Below are 24,870 nucleotides of genomic sequence, written 5' to 3' on the forward strand. Positions count from 1 at the left end.
TGAGGAATTGGTTGTGAACTTCAGGAAAGGTAAATTGGGCAGGAGCTAGAACAGGTATGTTCCTATCTCACTGGGATATGAGGCGCTGGCTATCCTCTCCTGGTCTAGTCTGCCTTTATATATATATATATATATAAATAATATATGTTTATGTTTGTGGTGGGATTTCAATCTATACCTTAATTTACGAGCATCTCAATGCAAGTCTAGCACTCATCACTTACACTACATAATAACACATTGTATCCCTTCCAGTTCCAGGTTTAGGTATGAACAACATGGCAAGCTTGTAGGTGGGGTTGATATTTTGAAGTGAAACGTAATGATGGTATTAAAATGAGGTAAGGATGGCCTTCTGGTAGGGTAGAGGATGCAGGGGATTCTACAGGGTCAACCAAAGGTATTATTGTCTTTTTTTAAATGTATTTTTCTATGATTGCAAGATCCTGCTGGATATTAAGAACTTTAAATTACTTGATGGGTCTATCCCATCAGCGAGTTGCTCGTTGGTGGAAAACTGAAAAGGCTGGACTTTGTGCCGACCGTGATGCTGCCTGCAACAGCGAGGCTTTGGTTCACAAAGGAGTGCAGTCTAACAGCAAGTGATCGTTTTAGTCACCTTTCTTGTGATTGCAAAACCCTGTTGGACATTGGGGATGTGGAAGCTGCAAGTCCAATTCATTGGTGTATTGGTGAATGGCGGGTGAGTGCGTGGCCTCAGTTGTAGCGATGGCTAGGCTTCAAGCTGCAATGTTGCCTGTTTGCAGCCTCCCAGGGGATGGTTTCAGAGTCGGGTTCTCCACTGGAGTCCTGGAGGTGGTGTGGCTCGTTGTCCATGCTGGAGTCAGTACTGCCCCCTAGTGCCCGCTCCGTAGAAAAGAAGTTGTATTGTGTTTAACTGCAGAATGCTGCAACATTCATGGACTCAGGGACTTGGTCTATATTTTTTGTGTGACTGTATTTTACAACTATCTTATAGCATCGTATATGTGGCTTCTGCTCTGTATGACTGTTGGTACAGCATCCTGCGCTTTGGCCCCGGAGTAACACTGTTTTGTTTGGCTGTAGTAATTGTTATTCATGTATGGCCGAATGACAATTAAACTTGAAATTGGACTTGAAAAGCCACTGTGGATATTTGACTGAACAGACAAAAGCATGTTGTGAAATATGCAACTGAAGTTTAATTTGTTTAAACTTCTCAAATCTTCAATACTTAAAAAAAGAAGAAGAATAGGTCAAAATATTCAGTAAGTATTTTGAACAATTTTTGGATGAATGGAAACTTAATTGGTTAGACTGAGCAACCAGAGAATAATTCCAGCTATTACATTTAATAGAAAAAAATTAAAAACGTGACAGGAATCACAGACGAAGGATTAAATGCAAATTTTTCAGACTGGTGTGCACACATTTAATATGTGAAATCTGACAGACAGCAGATTACATATGAGTTTCCAAATAAAGTTGTGTCTGATGTACTAACTTTATTTGTTTGGAGACAGGATTATGAATATTATTTAAAATGACTTTTTTTCCTTGGTTTCTTTGTGAGTGATCAATAGAGCTTCTTTTCAACCTTACACATTTTCTCTGTATCTTACCAATCCTTCTTATTCCTCTGCATATGGTCCCCTGCTTTACAGCGCCAACTGTAAAATGGGGGTTCAATTCCTGCCGCTAAGTTTAAGGAAGTTGTACATTCTCCCTATAACCACATGGATTTCCTCCACATACTCTGCACCCCGCACACTCCAAAGGCATACAGCTTAGTAGGTTTACTAAGTCGTGGCCATTCTATGTTGGCGCTAGATGTGTGGCGACATTTGCGGCTGCTGAGCTCAATCCTAGTTGATTTAATTTGATGCAAACAATGCACTTCTCTGTATGTCTTGATGTACATGTGACAAATAAAGCTAATTAAAAAAAAATTATCTTCTCGAGCTTCGACAGCATCTTGGGGTTGAAGAGGAGTGGTTTGTACTTCTGTCGGTTTCTGAGATGGTCTTTGTGGTATCCACAGATTCTCCCTCAGGGAGTCATGAGAAGGTTAGCAGGGCAGACAGATGAGAAGCACGAGAAGAACCACTCTTATTTCTTTACTCTTTGCTGGCGTCCTCATTCTTCTGATGAAGGACCTCAGTGTCCTCAGGGTCTTCTATGAAGACAGAAAAGCATATATTCCTTGAAGAAACAGAAATATAGCAGGTAACATGGTTTTTCTGCGGCTGCCAGGAGAAATTAAAGATAGTATTAAATCAAAGGGAGAAGTATATAGAAAATGAAAATCAGCAAATTAGTAGAGAAAAAAGAAGATAGAATATGGGAGTAAACTGATGAGAGGTATAAGAATGAGAAGCATACACAAATAATGGAGGAAGACAGCAGGCCAGGCAGCATGTACGGAGCGAGGGGAACAGTCAATGTTTTAGACGAGACCATCCATCAAGATCTGAGGAAGGGTCTTGGCTCAAAACATCATCTATTGATTTCCCCTTAGAGATGCTGCCTGACCTGCTGAGTTCATTCAGCATTTTGTGTGTGTTGCTCATCTGCAGAATCTCTTGTGTCTCTAATGTAAGAATAAACTTCCATAAGAACGTAAGAAGGAAAAGAACAGTGACAGTAAATGTGGGTCCCTTACAGATCCACATTTACTTTGAATTTTGAACTTTGAAAGATAGATTTTATGATGGGGGATAGAAAAATGACAAAGAAATTAAATTAAATACATTGTATATGCCTTTAGGGAAGAAAATATAAAGAACCTGTCAGAAATACCTGAGGAGCAGGGGACTAGTGGGGACAAGGAGTTAAATTAAATTAGCATTTAAAAATTTTTAACTTATTTAGAGATACAGCACGGTAACAGGCCCACACCACCCAATTGCATCCATGTGACCAATTAACCCTCTAACTCGTACATCTTTAGAGTGTTGGGGGGAATTGGAACACCCAGAGGAAACTCTCTAGGTCACAGGGAGAACGTAAAATCTCCTTACAGACCATGGCGGGAATTGAACCTGGGTAAATGGTGCTGTGCTAATTGCTACACTACCATGCAATACTAGAAAGTATAATAGTAGAAACTAATAAAAACTATAAATTCCATGGATCCAGCGATCTACTTTATGTCACTGAATTTTGAAAGGAATATCTATTAATGTAGTGGATGTTTTGGTTATCATCTTTCAAAGCAGTATTGATCATTGTGTGGTTTCTACAGATGGAAGGTCAAAGTTAACCCCACAATTTAAGAAAGGAAAGGGATTGGGAAGTGGGTAATTACTGGCCTGTTAGCCTGACATTAGTAATTGAAAATCAAAAAATACTACAGATGTGTAACTCTAAAAGCCCGGGGCATGTTCTCACTGTTTATTAAAGTATTGATGTGGTACTTATGGTGGGAAGTGTCTGCATTTCTTTGAGCTCACTGAAGTCTGGCAGGGGCCTTTGGTTGGTGACTGGTAGTTAATAACAAGTAGATAACTGGTGACTGGTAACTAATAACAAGTAGGGAACAGAAATGATGGGCAGCTTTAGAAAAAGCTGAGGCTAGCAATTGTATTTACAGACTTCTGACCATGTTATCTTTCTCTTTGACTCAGAAGTAAAATTCATCAGCAAATTATATTTGTGTGTACCATAAACACTATACATGCTGAGTTTGCAAACTAGATAATATAAATAAACAGTGATTTTTTTTCCCTTTGCTTTCTCCCACGATCCATTCTCCTCTCCCAGGATCCCCGTCACCCAGTACATGCCCTCTTCCCCTTGTTACCGTCAGGTAGGAGGTACAGAAGCCTGAAGTCACACACTCAACAATTCAGGAACAGCTTCTTCCCCTCTGCCGTCTGATTTCTAAATGGACATTGAACCCACGAACACTACCTCACTTTTATCATTTCTGTTTTTGCACTATTTTTAATTTAACTATTTAATTTAAATAGTTAACTTCTGAGTTATTTAATATACTTTCTGTAATTGATTTGTGTACCTCCCGGGAGAGAGGAGAAGATGGCGGCGTGACGGCAGCATGCGCGGCCACTTCGGAGATGAATATCTGTTATCTGTCAAGTAGGGGACCGTGAACAATTCTGATTTGATGGAGACAGACGTGAGAGTGCGGAGGAACACCTGGAGAAACTTCTGAAATGCCCGCTTCGCTGCCGCTGTTACTGTGTGGTAACCAGAATCTCCGGAGCTGAAGGCCCCGAAATCCTCGGCTTTGCGTGCTTCAGCGGCCGGGGAGAGGTCGTAGGCGCTCGGCAGGGAATGGAGCTCAGGAGGCTGTATTGGAGAGGCTGGTCGGAGGCTTGGAGTTTTCGGACGGATAGACTCAGTGTCGGCTGCTTCCAAGGTATCGGCAAGTTGACGGTGCCTGGAGGTTTATGGCAGGGAGTTTCTCCCTTTTACCGCCTGCTATCGGGGACTTGGGAGTCGATATACTTGGGACTTTGAGACTTTTTTTTTACTGTGCCCATGGTCTGTTCTTCATCAAATTATGGTATTGCTTTGCACTGCTGCAACTATATGTTATAATTATGTGGTTCTGTCAGTGTTAGTCTTTGGTCTGTCCTGTTTTCTGTGATATCACTCTGGAGAGACATTGTATCATTTCTTAATGCATGTATGCATTTCTAAATGACGATAAAAGAGGACTGAGTGTTCTCATAATCTAAGTGATTTACTTATTTTTTCTTTCTATATTATGATGTATTGCATTAAACTGCTGCCACTACGTTAAATTTTATGATACATGCCAGTGATAATAAACTTGATTCTGATTCTAATTCCTTCTTCTTCGGCCTTTTCCACCTATCACCTCCATGATTCTCACTTCAACCCCTCTCCCCCCCACACACCTACCTTCCCCATCACCTGGCTTCACCTATCACCTTCCTGCTTGTACTCCTTCCCCCCCCCCACCTTATTCTGCCTTCTTCCCCCTTCCTTTCCAGCCTGGATGAAGGGTCTTGCCCTGAAATCTCACCATTTTATTCCTCTCCATAGATGATGAGTTCTTCCAGCATTTTGCGTGTTACTCCAGATTTCTAACATTTGCAGAATCCCTTGTATTTATGAGCTTTTTTTTAAATATAATGTAACTCTTCACCCAAATCACTCTGTTTTATTTTACTGTATATCTAATGATTGAAAACTTTAACAACAAAAAGATTAAAATTATTTATTCTCAGGAGGTTTTAGGGTTAACTAACATTAGGACAGCAGCTTTATACAGCAGGTGGTTAAAGTGTGGAAAACATTTGCCAAGGATAATTGTTCAGCTGCAGCATTTAAAAGAGGGATGAATGTGCATCTGAAAGAAAGTAGATTGTGGGAGCCCAGAAAGAGGGTGGGAGAAGAAGAAATAGCTGGACTGTTCTCACGGAAAGCAGCTGTGACCCAGTGGGTTGAAAGTCGTCCTGCTTGCTGTAACAATTTTACCAGCCTGGGAAATGTGTCAGAGTACAATTTAGAAGATAAATTGCCTTAATGTGTTACTTGCATAATATCACTGTGAAACATGGCCAACATTCTCTTTAGTCATCAGAGGCAGAAAGAATAACTGTTGGCATCTGTTGTTTTGAGAGAACTCCTTTCTTTCTGAGGTCTTGCTTTCAGTGACACTTGTTATTGCCATAATTAATTAATACTGATGATCCTTGAGGGAAAAAAGGGTGATAATGATTCAAGTTACGGATTTTGTCTTCTGATAAAAGCTCTGAATACAGTTTTACAATTTATGTATGCTGAACTCTGCTTCTGACTTTAGAAGTGGGAGCTTAACATTCACACAGTTATTATGTGCAGTAAGAATTAATTTTCCTTTGGGTTGTGGAAATTATTGAATTTTACATGTAGAACAAAAGGTTATGCCCAGTCTGGGGAAATGGGGCAAGTGTTTTTATTGTCTGTAATATTAGCTGCTTAGAAGTTTGGCTCCTCGCTCTAAGCAATTGATATAAACACAAACCAGAGGAATATCACATCTTATTCCACTTGGGTATACCACAGCCTGAGCATTAACTACTCCTGTTTTATGCAAACTTTTCTTTCTTTCTTTCTCTCTCTCTCTCTCTCTCTCTCTCTCTCTCTCTCTCCTTTTCACTCTCCACCTTCACACATCCAACACCTCCAGCCCCCCCCCCAACCTGTTTCATCTCCCTCCTCCACTTATTCCATTTCCACATCACCAAACACCCCTCCCACTGGGACACTCACTCTGTTGGGGTCATCTATTGTATCCGGTGCTCCCGGTGCGGCCTTCTCTACATTGGTGAAACCCGATGCAGATTGGGGGACCGCTTTGTTGAGCACCTCTGCTCTGTCCGCCACAACAGACAGGATTTCCCAGTAGCCACCCACTTCAACTCTGCTTCCCATTCCCATTCGGATATGTCCATACATGGCCTCCTCTACTGCCATGATGAGGCCAGACTCAGGTTGGAGGAGCAACACCTCATATACCATCTGGGTAGTCTCCAGCCCCTTGGTATGAACATAGAATTCTCCAACTTCCGGTAATTCCCTCCCCCTCCCTTTCTCTATCCCTATGTCACTCTGCCCCCTCCCCCAATCCCTATTTCACTCTGCCCCCTCCCCCAGCTGCCTATCACCTCCCTCATGGTACTGCCTCCTTCTACTACCCATTGTGTTTTCCCCTATTCCTTCTTCACCTTTCCTGCCCATCACCTCCCTGCTTCCTCTCCCCCACCCCTTTATCTTTCCCCTTATTGGTTTTTCAACTGGAACCTACCAGCCTTCTCCTTCCCACCCTCCCCGCCCCACCTTCTTTATAGGGCCTCTGCCCCTTCCCTCCTCAGTTCTGATGAAGGATTCCGGCCCGAAACATTGACTGATCGTTTCCACAGATGCTGCCTGACCTGCTGAGTTCCTCCAGCATGATGTGAGTGTTGCTTTGACCCCAGCACCTGCAGAGTATTTTGTGTTTATGGGACACTCACTCTACTGTTCCCATCTGCCCTTCCCATCCACTTTGCTTTTTTCCATGCTCCTCCTCCTTTTCCTATTGGATTCCTTCATCTGCAGCCTTTGTTGTCTCCACCTATCACCTCCCAACCTCTTTTGTTATTACTACACTTCCCCCTCTGTCTGTCAATCATCCATCCTCACCTAGATTAACCTATCAATTGCCAGCTGTTGCTCCACCACTTCCCCTCCCTTCTTTATACTGTACTGCTTAATTCCCTCTTGTACCGTATAGCCAACAGTATAATAAGGGACTACTTTATGTTTTAGTAACACATCGTTGAATGCGCTATTAGGCGCGTATTGATCTGTACGTGTGTGCCGAGTTTGGTTTCTGCCAGTAAAGAACCATGAACCTTAGCTCCCATCTTCCGCGTTTTTATTAATAGCATTGTTGTGTAACCAGGCCACATACACAACACCTCTACTCTTTCAATGCTGATGATGGGTCTTGACCAGTTCATATCCCTCCACAGACACATATTTTAAAAGTCTGAAGTTCAAAGTAAATTTATTATCAAAGTATGCAGGTGTTACCACATGCTACCTCGAGATCCATTTTCTTACAGGCACTTACAGGAAAAAGGAAATACAATAGAATTTTATGAAAAATTGTACACAAACTGACAAGGACTGACAAACAACAGATGTGTGAAAGAAGACAAACTGTGCACATAAAAATATTACTGAGAACAGCAGTTGCAAAGAGTCTTTGAATGTGAATGTGTACGTCATAGAATCAGTTCAGAGTAGTGGTGAGTGAAGTTATCCACCCTGGTTCAGGAACCTAATGATTGCATGGTATCAACTGTTCCTGAACCTGGTGATGTGGGACCTAAGGCTTCTGTACCTCCTGCCCAATGGTAGTAGCGAGAAGAAAGCATGGCCAAGATGGTGGGGACCTTTAATGATAAAGTTATTTATTATTATTAGATAACTTGATGATTGGACTGAGACAACTGAACTAAATACAAACTATATTTAGGCATTTCAAACCCTGCTGCTTATATTTTAATGAGGGTCTCTAGTTCATATCCTTGCTGTAAATGAGACTCTCAAAGTGTATTATGATGATACTGTATGGTAGAGTCAGAGAGCACTACAGCACAGAAACATGCCCTTCAGCCCATCTAGTCTGTGCAGAGCTATTATTCTGCCTAGTCCCATCAGCCTTTGAGGCGAATGCAGAAGGCGAGTGAGAGTTTCAGCGCTGACTGTCTGCCTTTTGATCACTGCTGGAAAAGTAGTCTGTGAGCGTCTTATCACAGTGTGGCTTGCTGTGGCAGACGGGTAGGCCCCTCTGCCTCGTGTGGTGCGCTTCTCTTTCGATGAACGTCAGCGATATTGGAAGATGGTAACGTGGTTCTGTGTTTATAGATTGGACAATTGCGTTTATGAACTGCGGACTTTTTCAGACTTATGGTTTTTATATTATGTTTTTTTTTAATTGCCTCTTTCCTTTCCGTTTTGTTGCGCGAGCAGAGGGTGTTTGGGGGTTGATGTTCTGTTAGTTTTTTGTGTGGGGGAGGGTTTGCTTTTTGGGGGTCGATGTTCCTGTTCAATTTTGTGCGAGGGGGAGGGGTTTTTGCGGGGGTGGTGTGACGATTGGGATGCTGTTCGTTTTTGTATAGCGGAGGCGGGCTTGATATTTCTCTCTCATGACTTGCATGCTCTTTCTTTGCTTCATTGCTATCTGGAGAAATACAAATTTCAGAGTTGTATATGGATACATGCCTTGATAACAAATGAACCTTTGAATCTTTTGAACCTCTGACCTGACCCTAGTCCTTCGTACCACTCCCATTCATGTGCCTACCCAAGCTTCTATTAAATGTTGAAATTGAACCTGTGTCCACAGCTTCTATTGGAAGCTCATTCCACACTCTCACTACCCACTGAGTGAAGAAGTTCCCCCTCATCTTCCCCTTGAACATTTCACCTTTCATCCTTAACCCATGACCTCTAGTTCTCATCTCACCCAGCCTCAGTGGAAAAACCCTGCTTGCATTTATCCTATCTCTATCCCTCATAATTTTGTATACCTCTATCAAATATCCCCTCATTCTCCTATGGGGACAACATATCCAAACTTTTCCTATAACTCAGGTCCTCAAGTTGCAGCAACATCCTTGTAAATGGAACAATTGTTACCACTTTGAATAAAGTCACTAGTTATTGGGATATTACTTGGTGTAGTTCTCCTATTTTTCTGTGGTATCCTTGAATAAATTATTTCAGTACTGAATCTCACAAACATTCGGGATGCTGTTCTTCTGAAACTGAAAGTAGCAGGACCATTTGCCGAAGACCAGGTTCGTACGAAAACCGAGGAATACATTAACCTACAAATAGAACAAGTGGCAGAAGGTGGTGAAAGAAGGAGGCGTCATCAGCAGGTTCAGGTACCTCGATGCTCTGATTTTATATCCTTTCAGGCATTTTTTGATGTCATTTGTCATAGAGTCATAGAAAAGTACAGGTCAGAAGCAGGCCGTCCAACCCATCTAGTCCATGCTGAGCCATTTAAACTGCCCTCTCCCACCGACCTGCACCAGAACCATAGCCTCCACACCCCTACCATTCATGTATCTATCCAGATGTCTCTTAAACATTGAAATCGAGCTCATATGTACCATTTGTGCTGGCAGCTCATTCCACACGCTCATGGCCCTTTGACTGAAGAAGTTCCTCCTCACGTTTCCCTTAAACTTTTCACCTTTCACCCCTAACCATGACCTCTGTATGTATTCTCACCCAACCTCAGTTGAAAAAGCCTGCTTGCATTTACCCTATCTATACGCCTCATAATTTCGAGTACCTCCATCAAATCTCCCCTCAATCTTCTACATTCCAAGGAATGAAGTCCTGACCAATTCAATCTTTCCGTTTTACTGAGGTCGTCCAGTCCCGGCAACATCCTTGTAAATTTTCTTTGTACCCTTTCAACCTTATTTACACCTTTCCTGCAGGAAGGTGAGCAAAACTGCACACAACACTCTAAGTTAGACCTCACTAACGTCTTATACAACTTTACTGTAACATTCCATCTCCTGCACACAGTACTTTGATTTATGAAAGCCAATGTGCCAGAAGTGTTCTTTATGACCCTGTGACGCCACACTCAATGAATTATCTGTATTCCCAGATTCCTTTGTTCTACCACACTCCTCAGTGCCCTCCCCAGTGTTGTACGAAACACAACCTAATACAACAGTAAAGCTGTTTATTCCCACCACATACATCATCATGAATTTACTTCATACTGCATGAGGTGACATAATGGTAATATTAGTCATAGTCATAGTCATACTTTATTGATCCCGGGGGAAATTGGTTTTCGTTATTTAGTTGCACCATAAATAACTAAATAGTAATAAAACCATAAATAATTAAATAGTAATATGTAAATTATGCCAGGAAATGTCCAGGACCAGTCTATTGGCTCAGGGTGTCTGACCCTCCAAGGGAGGAGTTGTAAAGTACGATGGCCACAGGCAGGAGTGACTTCCTATGACGCTCTGTGTTGCATCTCAGTAGAATGAGTCTCTGGCTGAATGTACTCCTGTGCCCAACCAGTACATTATGTAGTGGATGGGAGACATTGTCCAAGATGGCATGCAACTTGGATTATTATGAAACTAATAATCAAGAGGCATGTTTAATGACCTGGGGTACATCTTTAACTTCCTTCAAACCATTGAGAAATTTAAATTATGTAAATAAAGCTGTATGGGGACTAAGAAACAACTGGATCGAAGTAAAAACCCATCTGTTCGGTCCTGTGTGTTATCCCAATCCCATATCAATATGGCTACCTTTCTGAAATGGAGACGTGAGACTGCAGACACTGGAATGTGGACAAACTAACAAGATGCTGGAAGAACTCAGTGGGTCAGGCAGCATCTGTGGAGGAAAAATGAATGTTTGACGTTTTGAATCGAGACCTTTCATCTCACTCGCTGCCCCCATTTACCACCCACCTCTGTTAACTGGTTTCAATGTCCACCTTCCTTTCCTACCAGATTCTATCATCTTCAGCTTTTTGCCACCTCAGCCTATTGCCTCCAGGCCCCATCACCACTTCACTCTCCCTCCATCCATCTGCTGATGACCTCCTCTCACCTGAATCTACCTATCCCTTGCTAGCTCTTGCACCATCCCATCTAATCCCCTCTCCTTTTTAGATTGGCTATCTACTCTCAGTCTCTAAGTCCAGATGAATGATCTTGCCCTGAAACATCAATTTGCTTCCACCAATAGTCTTTGAAATAGCCAAGTAAGATATTGCGTTCGAGGGGATGTAGGAATGGATATGAATGACTAGCATTGTCAGTGACACCCACATCCTCTGAGTGAACAAAAAGTTCAGATCAACACACACACACGTGCACAATGCTGGAGGAACTCAGCAGGTCCAGCAACATCTATGGAAAGGAATAAACAGTTGTTGTTTTGGGCCGACACCCTTCTTCAGGACAGGAAAGGAATGGAGAAGATGCCAAAATAAAGATGTGGAGGGAAGGTAAGGAGGACAAGCTAGAAGGTGATACGTGAAGCCAGATAGATGGGGGAAAGGAGGATGAGGGAAGAAGATGGGAGGTGATAAATAGAAAAGGCAAAGGGCTGGAGAAGAAGGAATCCGATAGGAGAGGAGAGTGGAGGGGCACCGGAGAGGTGATAGGCAGGTGGCGAGAAGAGGAAAGAGGCCCGAGCGGGGAAATGAAGAAGAGGGAAGAGAAAGGGAAAAATCTCTGTAAGTTGGAGAAATCAACGTTCATGCCATCAGGTTGGAAGCTACCTAGACGGAATATGATGTATTACTCCTCCAACCTAAGAGTGCCCTCATCATGGCACAAGAGGAGGCCAATATCAGTTCAGGAATAGGGATAGGAATTTAAATGGTTAGCCAGTGGGAAGTTCCGCTTTCTGTGGATGGAGCTGAAGCGTACAACAAAGCAGTCTCCCAATTTACGACGGATCTCTCACATGTAGAGGAGACTGCTTCGGGAACACCAGATACAGTAGATAACCACAACAGATTCACAGGTGAACGACACACATAAAAGTTGCTGGTGAACGCAGCAGGCCAGGCTGCACCTCTTCCTAGAGATGCTGCCTGGCCTGCCAGATTCACAGGTGAATGTTGTCTCACCTGGAAGGACGTGTGTGGGGCCCTGAATGGAGGTGAGGGAGGAGGTGAGTGGGCAGATGTAATACTTCTGCCACCTACAGGGGTTAGTGCCAGGAAGGAGATTAGTGGGGGAGGGGAAATGAATGGACAAGGGAACGTAGAAGGTTGAGGGGGGACTTGATAGAGGTATTTAAAATTATGAGGGGGAGAGGTAGAGTTGATGTGGATAGGCTTTTTCCATTGAGAGTGGGGGAGATTCAAACAAGACATGAGTTGAGAGTTAAAGGGCAAAAGTTTAGGGGTAACATGAGGGGGAACTTCTTTACTCAGAGAGTGGTAGCTGTGTGGAACGAGCTTCCAGCAGAAGTGGTTGAGGCAGGTTCGATGTTGTCATTTAAAGTCATATTGGACAGCTATATGGACAGGAAAGGACTGGAGGGTTATGGGCTGAGTGCAGGTCGGTGGGACTAGGTGAGAGTAAGAGTTTGGCACGGACTAGAGGGGCTGAGATGGCCTGTTTCTGTGCTGTAATTGTTATATGGTTATATGGAATCATGGAAGGAGCGATCCCAGTGGAGAGTGGGGAGATGTGTTTGGTGAGTAGGTCCCACTGAAGATAGTGGAAGTTGCTGAGAATGCTATTTTGGATGTGGAAGCTCAAATAATCAGGAAATGATTTTGCTTTCATTTTGTTCTTTGTTACTGAAGAAGTACACCCAGTGGCTGTTTTATTAGGTACACCTGTACCCTGCTCATTAATGCAAATATCTAATCAGCCAATCATGTGGCAGCAATTCAGTATGGAAAAGCATGCAGACATGGTCAAGAATCTCACCTGCTGCTCAGACCAAACATCATAACGGAGAAGAAATGTGACCTAGATAACATTGACTGTTGAATGATTGTCGGTAGCAGATGGAGAAGTTTGAGTATCTCAGAAAAGCTAATCTCCTGGGATTTTCATGCACAACAGTCTCTAGAGTTTACAGAGAATGGTGCAAAAAAACAAAAAAAAAATCTAGTGAATGGCAGTTCTGTTGGCAAAAGTGCCTTCTTAATGACAGAGGTCAGAGGAGGTTGGCCAGACTGGTTTAAGCTGGTAGGACGGCGATAGTAACTTAAATAACCACACATTGCAACACTGGTGTACAGAATAGCATCTCCGAACACTCAACATGTTGTACCTTGAAGTGGATGGGCTACAGCAGCAGAGGACCATGGAACGTACACTCAGTGGCCACTTTATTAGGTACAAGAGGTATTAAGTGGCCACTGGGTGTATTTTGGAAGAGTATGTAAGTAGAAGCTATTTGCAGCATTATCTCACGTTTGCACAGTGTTTGCTTGCGTAGAAAGTCAATATTTTGAATAATAATGTCTGTCTAATTTATACATTTTACAGTTAGTGCAGAATTGGACCATTGCCTTAAATCCACAAAGGAATCAACTCATCAAAACAAAGACCTTTGAGGTGGCTAGCAGGTAATTGTTTTAGTTAGGTTGTATTTGTTTGATTAATTAATTGCAGGCAGGTGTTGATTGTAGGTTGATGTCACAGGCACTTCTGTTTGTAAATTATCCATAAGACTTTTATCATCTCATCCTCAAAAACACATGTTTGTCTGTATGGTTCATTTGTGTTGGATTAGTAATTGGTTTATAAGTTTTAAAATTATCTACCTCAAAGGACCATGTCTGAGTATACAGAAGGATAAGATTAATGGATGTTTGGACACTAGTAAGTTCATGGAATGGAAAAGTGGATGAGCTTATTGATCACTAATGACAGATGGATGAGCTTGGAAGTTCTTCTGGCTTGGTCCCTCCTTCCTTCCTCCTCGTTTATGCTTCTTCTATCCACTCCATAAAATTTTACTTCTCTGGCTAAGTTTTTGGTATTTTTTATATTGTTGATTGTTGGTGTTTTTGGATTTGCTTGTTCTAAAAAGCAATACGGTTATAATTATTCAGTCTTCTTCCTGGGCGCTTAGCTCTCAGTGGAGCAGAGGCCATCGATGACCTCCTATCTCCATCGTCCAAAGTCGATGGTATGGTTGGAGTTCATCCATGTTTCTGCAATCCATTGTATGCACAGTACAGTGGATTGGCTCATACAGCTTCACCAGAGCCCTGTTGGCTAGCCTTATCCATTTCTAGCTCTCACAACGGGGATGTAGGGTTGGACTTTGAGAGGCATAATTGTTCAGTGATTTTCCTTTATTGCAGCAAAGAAATTGGCATAAATGTACAAGCCTTCCTTCAGAACAACGAAGTAGTTCCACTATCTATCAGCTACCAGTATCTCTACGCAAGTGTCGAGACTCAAGTTGCAATTGCATCTGTCATTTTGGCTGGAGTTTATATCCTTATTATATTTGAGGTAAGTTCCTTCTGTTTATTGACTGGCTGCATATTATATTCTATTCTATTTCTGCCATTAGAGTGTGCAAAATGTTGGGCAGAATGAACGGGTTTAATAAGACTTCCATGCATTCTGAAATAATTGTAATGCTCTAATTTAGTTATATAACCAAATAAGGTCCCTGTTAGTGTGAAATTATTAGCCAATCAGTGTAAAAATCTGAGACAATCTTTGATTTTAGTCACATATGGAAAGCCATACAACTTTTAGAGGAATAATTGGTCATAAAACATTTATGTCAATAATAAGGTGAACCTGCACTAACAGCCAATTTAATCTGGAGAATGTCACTCAGTTTTGCTTGTTCACTGGGGTAAGAGGGAAATTAACTTGAATATGCAATGTTTCTTTTGTACTGCTTTTTAGGTTATTATTTTGTTTGGAAACTCTGGATTTTTACAGGGAGGAAATAAAAGAATGGTTTAGAACGGAGAGGAGGGGTTTTTTTTAGCAGGAGGGTGGAGAATCTGTGGAATTCTTTGCCACAATCAGCTGTGGAGGCCAAGTCACTGGGTATATTTAGAATGAAAGTTGATAGGTTCTTGAGTAGTCAGGGCGTCAAGTGTTCTCCGGAGAAGACAGAAGAATGGGGTTGAGAGGAATAATAAGTCAGCCATGATGGAATGGCAGAGCAGACATGATGGGACAGAAGGCCCAAATCTGCTCCTACATCTTATGATTTTTTTGGTTTGGGAGAATGATTGGGTTAAGTTTTGAGACCAACACAAAGCAAAGGCTACAATTTATGTTCTGTGACTCTATGCTGTATTATTTCAGAATTTTGTTTTTAATTATTATTCAATGCTTGCTCCACAGTTTAGAGCACAAAATAAAGGTTGGCTCTCTAGCACAGTACTGCAGGACAGCAGTGGTGAAGGCTGTTGTATCTTAGATGAGCCGTTAAACCATCTTGCTCGTGTGGATACAAAAAGCCCCATAACACACTATTAAAGATGAGCAGCTTAGTTCTTTCTAACCTAGTCACAAATCATCCCACAAACAATATTTCCAGAAGAATATTTTGTTTTTGCTCAGGGACGTTTATGAGGCATGCTGTGATCCTGCTGGGCAGAGGAATCTTTTGGTGTGTCTGCTTCCTTCCAGTGTAGCAGTTGACACTGGCTGGGACAAGAAGATTCATAAGGCATAGAAGCTGAACTAGGTATCCGTCCCATCAAGTCTGCTCCATCATTCTGTCTTGGCCGATTTATTATCCCTCTCAACCCCATTCTCCTGCCTTCTCCCTGTAACCTTTGACACCCTTACTAATCAAGAACCTATCAACCTCCATTTTAAATATACCAGATTACTTGGCCTCCACAGCCAACTGTTGCAATGAATTCCACAGATTCACCTCCCCCCCCCCCCGGATAAAAAAAATCCTCCCCATCTCTGTTCTAAAGGGACATCCTTGTGTTCTGAGACTATTTCCTCTGGTCCAAGACTCCCTCTCTGTAGGAAACGTCCTCCCCATGTTCACTCTATCTATTCAATATTCAATAGATTTAAATGTGATCTCCCTCATTTTTCTAAACTCCAGCGAGTACAGACCCAGAATCATCAAATACTCCTCATGTGTTAATCCTTTTATTCCCTGAATCAATCTCATGAACCTCCTCTGGACTCACTCTAAGGCTAGCACATTTTTTTCTGAGATAAGGGGCCCAAAACTACTCCCAATACTCTTAAGTACGGTCTGAACAATGCCTTATAAAGCCTCAGCATTACATCCTTGCTTTTGTAACATTGTCCTGTCAAAATTAATGCTAAAATTGCATTTGCTTTCCTTACCACCAACTCAACCTTGCAAGTTAACCTGAAGGGAATTCTGCATGAGGTCTTCTGCAGACTCCCCGCTCACTTTCTCCAAGTTAAAGATATGGCAGTGGGAACTTGCCCAGATCCAAGCTCTCCCTGTCTCTTTGTCACATATGTGGAACGTTCCTTGTTTCAGTCCCATTCAGATCTTCTTCCTCAAATCTTATGTTGAGGACTATATTTGTGCAGCTTTCCGCTCTTATACAGAACATGAAAATGTCTTTATCTTCACTACCAATTTCCACTCCGTTCTCAGCTTTACATGGTCCTCATCTGATTCCTTTCTTCCTTCCCCAGCTTAACATTTTTCCTTGAATCAGGTGATAGACTGGTGACAATTATCCATCATTGGACATGTTAGTGGACCATTGAAGAAATGAAAGGAGGAGGGGCACCAGAGGGAGGTGAGAGGAGAAGAGAAGGGATAAGAGGGGAGTCAGAATGGGGAGAGTGGGGAGAAATTACCGTAAGTTAAAAAAATTGATATTCATGCCATGAGGTCAGAGGCTACCCAGACAGAAAATGCTCCTTCAGCCTGAGAGTGGCTTCAGCACGGCAGTAGAGGAGGCCATTGACTGACATGTCAGAATGGGAACAGGAAGTAGACTTAAAATGAGTGGCCACCGGGAAACCCTGCCTGTCGTGGCAGATGGAGTGGAGGTGCTTAACAAAGCTGTCCCTCAATCTATGTCGTGTCTCACCGATGTAGGTGAGGCTGCGCCTGGAGCGTTGGATACCGTCAATAACCCCAACAGACTAGCAGGGGAAGTGTCACCTCACCTGAAAGAACTGCTTTGGGGCCCAGAGAGGAGGCATAGAAGCAGGTGTAGCACTTGTTCCACACAGAATAAAGAGGTGGGGGGGGGGGGAAGGAACTGCCCTCTAGTTTTCTTGCCCTTCCATTCCAGTCCTGTTGAAGGACCTCGGCCCAAAATGTCGACTGTTTATTCCTCTCCATAGATGCTGCCTGACCTGCTGAGTTCCACCAGCATTTTGCGTGTGTTACCTTACAACCTTACTTCATTCCAGGCTGAACTGTACCAATTAGCAAGAGCTCTTTGGGGGGGAGAAGCCTGAATTTTATACTATTTTTAAACTAGCCAGAATTGTTGAAGCACTTCCAAAACCAGGATTAAAACCGGCGTTCCTTGTCTAGAGCATTAGGGGACTGAGCTATGCAATGCTGCGTACTTTTATTGTGAGTGACAATAATGGCAGCCTCCTACAATGGGTAATAAGAATGTGAAACACAAGTCACGACTCAGAATATCTTCCTCCGGCTGACAGGCTCCCTGTATCCCGCTGATTATCCTAAGTAGTCCATCAATGAACACCGTGTGCATGAGTGAGTTGCATGAGTAATAACCTCAAACAATAAGTCTGTAATAAAGGCACTTGTTCAGTGAGGAAGGGTGTCATTTGCCAAAATATTTTTAAGTTAAAGCTGCGAGACTCTGATGCTGTGCAGAATATGCAACTCAGTGGCCAGTTTATTAGCTACACCCGCTTGTTAATACAAATATCTAATCTGCCAACTCAATGCATAAAAGCATGCAGACATGGTCAAGAGGTTCAGTTGTTCAGACCAAACGTCAGGATGGGGAACAAATGTGACCTAAGTGACTTGGACCGTGGAATGATTGTTGATGCCTGGTGGGGTGGTCTGGGTATCTCAGAAACTGCTGATCTCCTGGGATTCTCACAGAGAGCAGTCTCTAGAGTTTACAAAGAATGGGGCAATGAACAGAAACCATCCAGTGAGCAGCAGTTCTGTGGGTGAAAATACCTTGTTAATGAGAGAGGTCAGAGGAGATTGGCCAGACTGGTTCAAGCTGAGAGGAAGGCAACAGTAGCTCAAATAACCACACAGTACTCATTACAGCATCTCTGAACGCACAACACACGGAACCTGCAGCTGAAAAAGACCATGCCAGAGTGAAAGGTGTACCTAATAAAGTGGGCACTGAGTGCAGTGATCCAATTATAGTTTGATATTCCTCAACAAAGAATAATCAACAGGCAAAATACTCTGAGGGAATGTAAATCACAGTAGGATCATTCCTTTTTGGCACTTGCTCCTTATGCATATTTTATACGTGTTTAATTTTTCATGACTATTAGAAATTAGCTATGAATTTCCAGTTAAGGACATCTTCATCTGACTTTAGATCTTTTGAGAATCAATTGGTATTATGTTAGACTATTACTTAGTTCACCTTTACCATGTGCAAATACTAGTTTAGTTATTGAACAGTTAGTTGTATGAATAGGTTAGAAGTTTACCTGCTTAATTGTTGTAGTTTTTAAATCCAGTCAATAGCATTTGCTTTCAGATTAACGGGATTAGATTAGATTCTCGCAAGTAAATAGGATTTAAATAGAAGAGATTCTGCAGATGCTGAAAATCCAGAGTAACACACACAAAATGCTGGCGGTAACTCATCAAGTGAAGCAGCATCTAGTGAGAGAATAAAGAGTGGCAGTTTCAGTCCAAGAATCTTCATCCGGTCTGGAAAGGAAGGGGGAAGAAGCCAGAATAAAAAGGTGGGTGGTGGGCAGGGTGGCAGGAGGAGAAGGGAAGCAAAGAGATCTGAAGTGTATGCTATGATCTGAAAAATCTATCTGGTTACATTACATGGTTTATCACATTCAGGAATACTATTTTCTAATGGAAAATTATTTTCCTTTTAAATCATATTTCCTTTCATCAAATGAGGTTTTATTCCTATCTTAAGCAAGATACTAAAGGCTGGTATTTACTCAAAGTGCATTACAGAAAGAATACTTAACACATTAGAGCAACATTAGCAGGAAAAATCAATCATTCTATGCTTCATCTTATTCAATCAGTTCATAGGTTACAGGCACCTCAACTCTGTTTACCTACTATTGCACCTTATCACAGCTCCATGTCTATCTTAGTCTTGGAGATGGAAGACACTTTCACTCTTCCTCCTTGGCTTTGATTCTGAGACTGCAGCTTACTATTGTCTTATTTTTACTTCCAGTTTTGCCACCTTGAAAATCAATTGTTTCTTAATCTGTTAATTTACATTCCCTCGCCCTCTCTCCCTCCTTGTCCCAAAAAATATACTTAGCTCAAGTCCCTCTCCTTCTCTCTGTCCCAAAAAATAGAGCCCAAGTCCCACTTCCTCCCACCCCTGTCAGTCTCTTTCCCCCCCTCTCCTCTGTGCGTTTCGCTCCCCTTCTGTGCCTGTCTCTTCACGGTGTGCCCACCATGCCTCAGCTCTTCCCACGCCACTTCCAGTGTCTCCTCACTGAGCGGCTGCAACAGGCGATGCCTTGGCATAGAAGTCTGGCCCGTGCAACATCTGAGGCCAAACAACTCCCCACCCCCCAACACCTCCCTTCGGTCCCACCCATGAACCAATGAACCAGACTTGCAGTATACTACATTCACACCCAGCAGGTTCTTCTGATCATAAGAAAAACGTCCAAGGCAATCATTTGCACCACTTGTTGGACCATGCACTGCCTCAGATGCCTTCTTCCCTGGGTGGCTGCAGCAATTGATGACATGGTGCGCAACAAGCCCATGCTGAGCTCAGCCACTATCCAGCAAATTGCTAGTGGGGTAAACTTGCAGTACATGATGTTCTTAATATCTAGCAGTGTCTTGTGATCATTAGAAAGACTTGAGGGACAACCACACCACCAAAACTACCAATGGTGTACCACACAACTACTCTTTAGTACACTATTAAATGCACAGACAGATGAGCTTCTCGGCTTCTGTCCCCTTCTAGTTTTCCCAAACCAGAAAGAACATGGTTTTACTCTTTCTACTTTTTCTGAGACATTTCAATGATTCAAATTCAGTTTTTTTCTCTCCATAATTGGTTAATCTAATGAATGGAACTTAAATCAAAATCAAACACCTTCATTCAGAACTGGAGTAGAAATGTTCAATGCTCAACAGGAATTATTCCAGCAAGAACTATCCGTCAGCTGAAAGAAAACATATACCTTACCATTCGTACATTTCAGTATCAACACGTGTCCAGTGATACAGACAAAGACATAAAATCAAAACATTAGGTTCTGCAAATGCTGGAAATCTAGAGCAACCGATGTAGGCTGGGGGATTGCTTCATCACTCCGTCTGCCACAAAAGGCGGAATTTCCCGGTGACTACCCATTTTAATTCTATGTCCCATTCCCATTCCAACATATCAGACAATGGCCTCTCCTACTGCCATGATGAGACCACATTCAGGTTGGAGGAACAGCACCTCATATTCTATATGGGTAGCCTCCAACATGGCGGCATGAACACTGACTTCCCTAACTTCCCACTACACTCTTCCCTCTTCTCCCTTCTCTCTTTTACTACTCTCCATTCTGGCTCTCCTCTTACCCCTTCTCTTCTCCACACCTGCTTATCACCACATTCTAGTGGCCCTCCTCCTTCCCTTTTCCCCCATGGTCCTCCCTCTTCTCTAGTCAGATTCCTGCTTCTTCAGCCATTTACCTTTTCCACCAATCACCTCCCAGCTTCTCACTATATACCACCTCCTCCACCCATCCACCTCCCCGCCTCACCTGGCTTCACCAATCACCTCCCAGCTTCTCACTATATACCACTCCCCCACCCATCCACCTCCCCCCCTCACCTGGCTTCACCAATCACCTCCCAGCTTCTCACTATATACCCCCTCCCCCACCCATCCACCTCCCCCCCCTCACCTGGCTTCACCAATCACCTCCCAGCTTCTCACTATATACCCCTTCCCCACCCATCCACCTCCCCCCCTCACCTGGCTTCACCAATCACCTCCCAGCTTCTCACTATATACCCCCTCCCCCACCCATCCACCTTCCCTCCCCTCACCTGGCTTCACCAATCACCTGCCAGCTTGCATGTCAGAATCAGAATCAGAATCAGGTTTATTATCACTAGCATGTGTTGTGAAATTTGTTAACTTAGCAGCAGCAATTCAATGCAATACATAATATAGAAGAAAAAAAACAAAATAGAACAATAACAATAAACCAATAAGTAAATCAATTTCAGTATACATACATTGAGTGTACTCCTTCCATTCTTCCCACCTTCTTATTCTGGCTTCTTCCTCCTTCTGTTCTGGTCCTGATGAAGGGTCTCGGCCCAAAATTTCAACTTTTTATTCTCTTGATATTTTGGGTGGGATTCTGTCTTCTTCCTCCTCCCTTTCCAATCCTTATGAAGGTTCTTGGCCCGAAACATCGACTGTGTATTCCGCTCCGCAAGTGCTGCCTGACCTGCTGAGTTCCTCCAGCATTTTGATTTTGTTTGTTCCTCTGGATTTCCAGCGTCCGCACGGTCTTCTGTGTTTACTTCTTAGAGGGAATTCTTACGTACAGCTGATGAAATTTAAAGTACAGAAATGCAAATTGTCAGAAGGATAGGGAGAAGCCATAAAAATGGATCACAAAGGGAAAGCAGGAACTGAGATGGACGTAAACCTTCGCTATACTAGCAGAGGAATAAGTAGTAATACACGTAAGTGACTTTAAAACTTTGAAAAGCACACTGGACTGTTGTGATTAACTCCACACGTCTGACGACAGCAGGTGTCATAGCCTTGCAGCTTGTATGGAGGAAAATGATGAGGGTTCTACTTCAGCATGGAAACAAACCAGTCAGTCCACCGATCGTCATCTGCCCATGCACACTGATCCCATTTCCATTCTCTCCAATCAACTCTCTCCCTTCGGACTCACAATTCTAGGGACTATTTACAGTGGCCGCTTAACCGACTTACCTGCACATTGTAAGGTGGGGGAGGACGTTGCTGTACACGTTAATTCCACACAGGCAGACTCGAAGGTTGGATTGAACCAGGGTCTCTGGAGCTGTGGCTGTCCTACCTGTGTCACCGTGTCACCCATAAACATCTTCAACTGAGAGACAAAAAAGTTTAAAAAAATTTTTCTCAAAAATTAAAACACGTGTTGTAAATATCTATTTTGCATGGAGTAACAGTGTAATCTCATTGTCTTGAGCAATGACAATAAAGTTCTATTCAATTCTATCCTACCTTGCATGCTCCACTTTTATTAAAATAGTGACAAAGTGTTGAAGGTAGGAAATATCGTAATACTTGTTTCATACGGGCACTGCATCCTGAATGATACAGTGATTCCCTTTCCCTGGCAGGTATTTACTGTGCTCACTCTTGTTAATATATTGCCTAGTACAATTTGGCCTACATGCTTTTAGTGGCGATTTGTAGCTGTAGGAACTCAGGCATTCCTAAACCCATTTTCTTGCCCAACAAATTTAAAATAGTTTTAGCAGTTCTAATGAAATGCATGTGTCGTGTTGCAGAAAAACTGGGTGAAACAAGCATCCATTGTCTTTCTCTTTAGTTCTCTAGCTGATAAGAAAGACCATAGATGACTGTTGCTGCAAGAACTTATTACAAATCATATCAGCCAATCTACAATACAATCTGCTTGCAGCATTATATAAGCCTTAATGCACGTAATATAGACAGCACAGATTACCCAAGCCTATATCAATTCTGTTCACAGATTCAGACAAAAATTATCGTTAGCAGCAGTAGTTCACCACTTGGGGGCGCTGCTTGTTTTGCATTACAGAGTCAGAGTCAGAGAACACTACAGCACAGAAACAGAAAATTTGGCCCATCTAGCTCAGTCCAAACTATTATTTTATGATTATCATAGAGTGCATCACAAGAGTGGAGAGCTGAAAATCAAAATGCTAAACCCATGTCCAGGCCAAATCTTGGTATACAAATATATATATGTGGAACAGTTGATGGATAAAGCAAAGTTAGAGAAGTGTACATTAATGTAGATTATGTGCTTTATTCCAGTCCCTTTCTAGCCATTGTGAATGTGACAATGAAGGCTGGAATATTGGAATGAATTCAGAGGGTAGTGGCATTCTTTGTTGAAATTTTAATATGCCAAATTTGAAGGTTTGTATGTTAAAAGCACCAGATAATTAAAGTCAAAGTAGCCTTATTATTAAAATGCATATATGTTACCATATGCTACCCTGAAATTCATTTTCTTGTAAGCATTTACAGTTAAGAAAAAATACAGTAAAGTTTTTAAAAAATCTATGCATAAGCTGACAAAGATTGACAAACGCCCAATGTACAAAAGAAATCGAGCTGTGCAAATTAAAATCACACTGAGACCACAAGTTGGAAAAAGTCTGTGAAAGTGAGTCTGTAGGTCATAGAATTAGTTCAGAGTGCTGATGAGTGAAATGATCCATGCTGGTTCCGCAGTCTGATGGTTGAAGGGTAATACTGTTCTTGGCTCTGATAGTGTGAGTTTTAAAGCTTCTGTGCCTACTGCCTGATGGTAGGAGACAGAAGAGGGCAGCTGAATTTACCAGCTGAAGGCATGTCCAAAAATAGGTAGTTAAGTTGTGGGATGAACAATAGGTATGATTAAGGAAAAATCATAGGTTTTCTTAATGATGACATGGAAGCTCATTACAGTTTAATGTACAATGTCAAGATTGCCGTCAATCAAGTTCACGTCCTGAGAAGTGCCGATGAAAGTGAAGGAGTTTCTGACTGGAAAATTGAATTTATCATTAGGACTAAAGATATGTCTTCAGTCTTCCCAATATTGGAGATAATTTCTGCCTATTCACTACTGGATGTTGGAAAAGTTGTTTGTGTTGTGAAAAACTGGCTTCACCAGGAAATGCATTGGCCTATGTTTCAGATAAGTTTTTCAAAGAGCAACAAGGTGTATTAAGAAACTGGAGGAACCAACAATATATCCTGCTTGGTAAATGGGAAATAATTGAGGGAAGGAATGGGAGAGGAGAGGACAGAAGACTTGATTGGAGGGGTATGTCAGAATCACATCCTGAGTTGGACAAGATCAGAAATCCAGAGTACATGATGTCCTGGTTGATGTTTTACTAGTTTTACCAGGGGAATTATGTACACGACAATTTTCTATAGAATAAATGAGACAGAATACAAGGCTGGAGAAGGATGGGGTGGAAGATGGAGAAAGAAGTGAATAATTAACCAGGCTGAGAACTTTTTATATCAATGAAGTTGTCAATGAGCTGACAGGTATCTGGGCAAGAGGGTGGGAAGTGTAACGTGTTCAAAATCCAACAAGCCGTTGATATATAGACAGTAAAGTAGAAAGAAAGAAAAGTTCCATGTGTTTAGTTTCTAGTGTATTGGTGCTGTAATTGAGCTGGCAATCTTCCTAAAACAGTGTCTAGGTGGTGACAATGATAATATTCATTCTTTCCTATCTGGAATTCACTGTCGTTAAGAGGGAGTGGCAACTTTTCATTGCCCATGCTGCTTTGAAAATGCAGTTTTGAAGTAGACCACATCACTTAACTGGTCTCAGCTATGTTAGACAAAAGCCAGAATCTCCAAGCGTTGCACGGACATTTGTTTCAACAATATTGTATCAACTGCTTTGTGGGGTTCTATGTATGCGCAGTATGTGCGAGTGCTAAAAAATATGAAAATCTGTGTCT

The 24,870-nt window shown here is 42.2% G+C and overlaps 1 protein-coding gene across 1 annotated transcript in view; it reads left to right on the plus strand.

Moving 5' to 3' along the window:
• oca2 (oculocutaneous albinism II) overlaps positions 1 to 24,870 on the plus strand; it is a 503,930-nt gene that overhangs the window by 126,389 nt on the left and 352,671 nt on the right. The window contains exons 6-8 of the mRNA XM_072264241.1: positions 9,235 to 9,398; positions 13,530 to 13,609; positions 14,354 to 14,507. Coding sequence (XP_072120342.1) covers positions 9,235 to 9,398; positions 13,530 to 13,609; positions 14,354 to 14,507 — 398 coding nt within the window. The remainder of the gene's footprint in view (positions 1 to 9,234; positions 9,399 to 13,529; positions 13,610 to 14,353; positions 14,508 to 24,870) is intronic.

This window comes from Mobula birostris, chromosome 7, assembly GCF_030028105.1.
Source record: "Mobula birostris isolate sMobBir1 chromosome 7, sMobBir1.hap1, whole genome shotgun sequence".
Lineage (NCBI taxonomy): Eukaryota > Metazoa > Chordata > Chondrichthyes > Myliobatiformes > Myliobatidae > Mobula > Mobula birostris.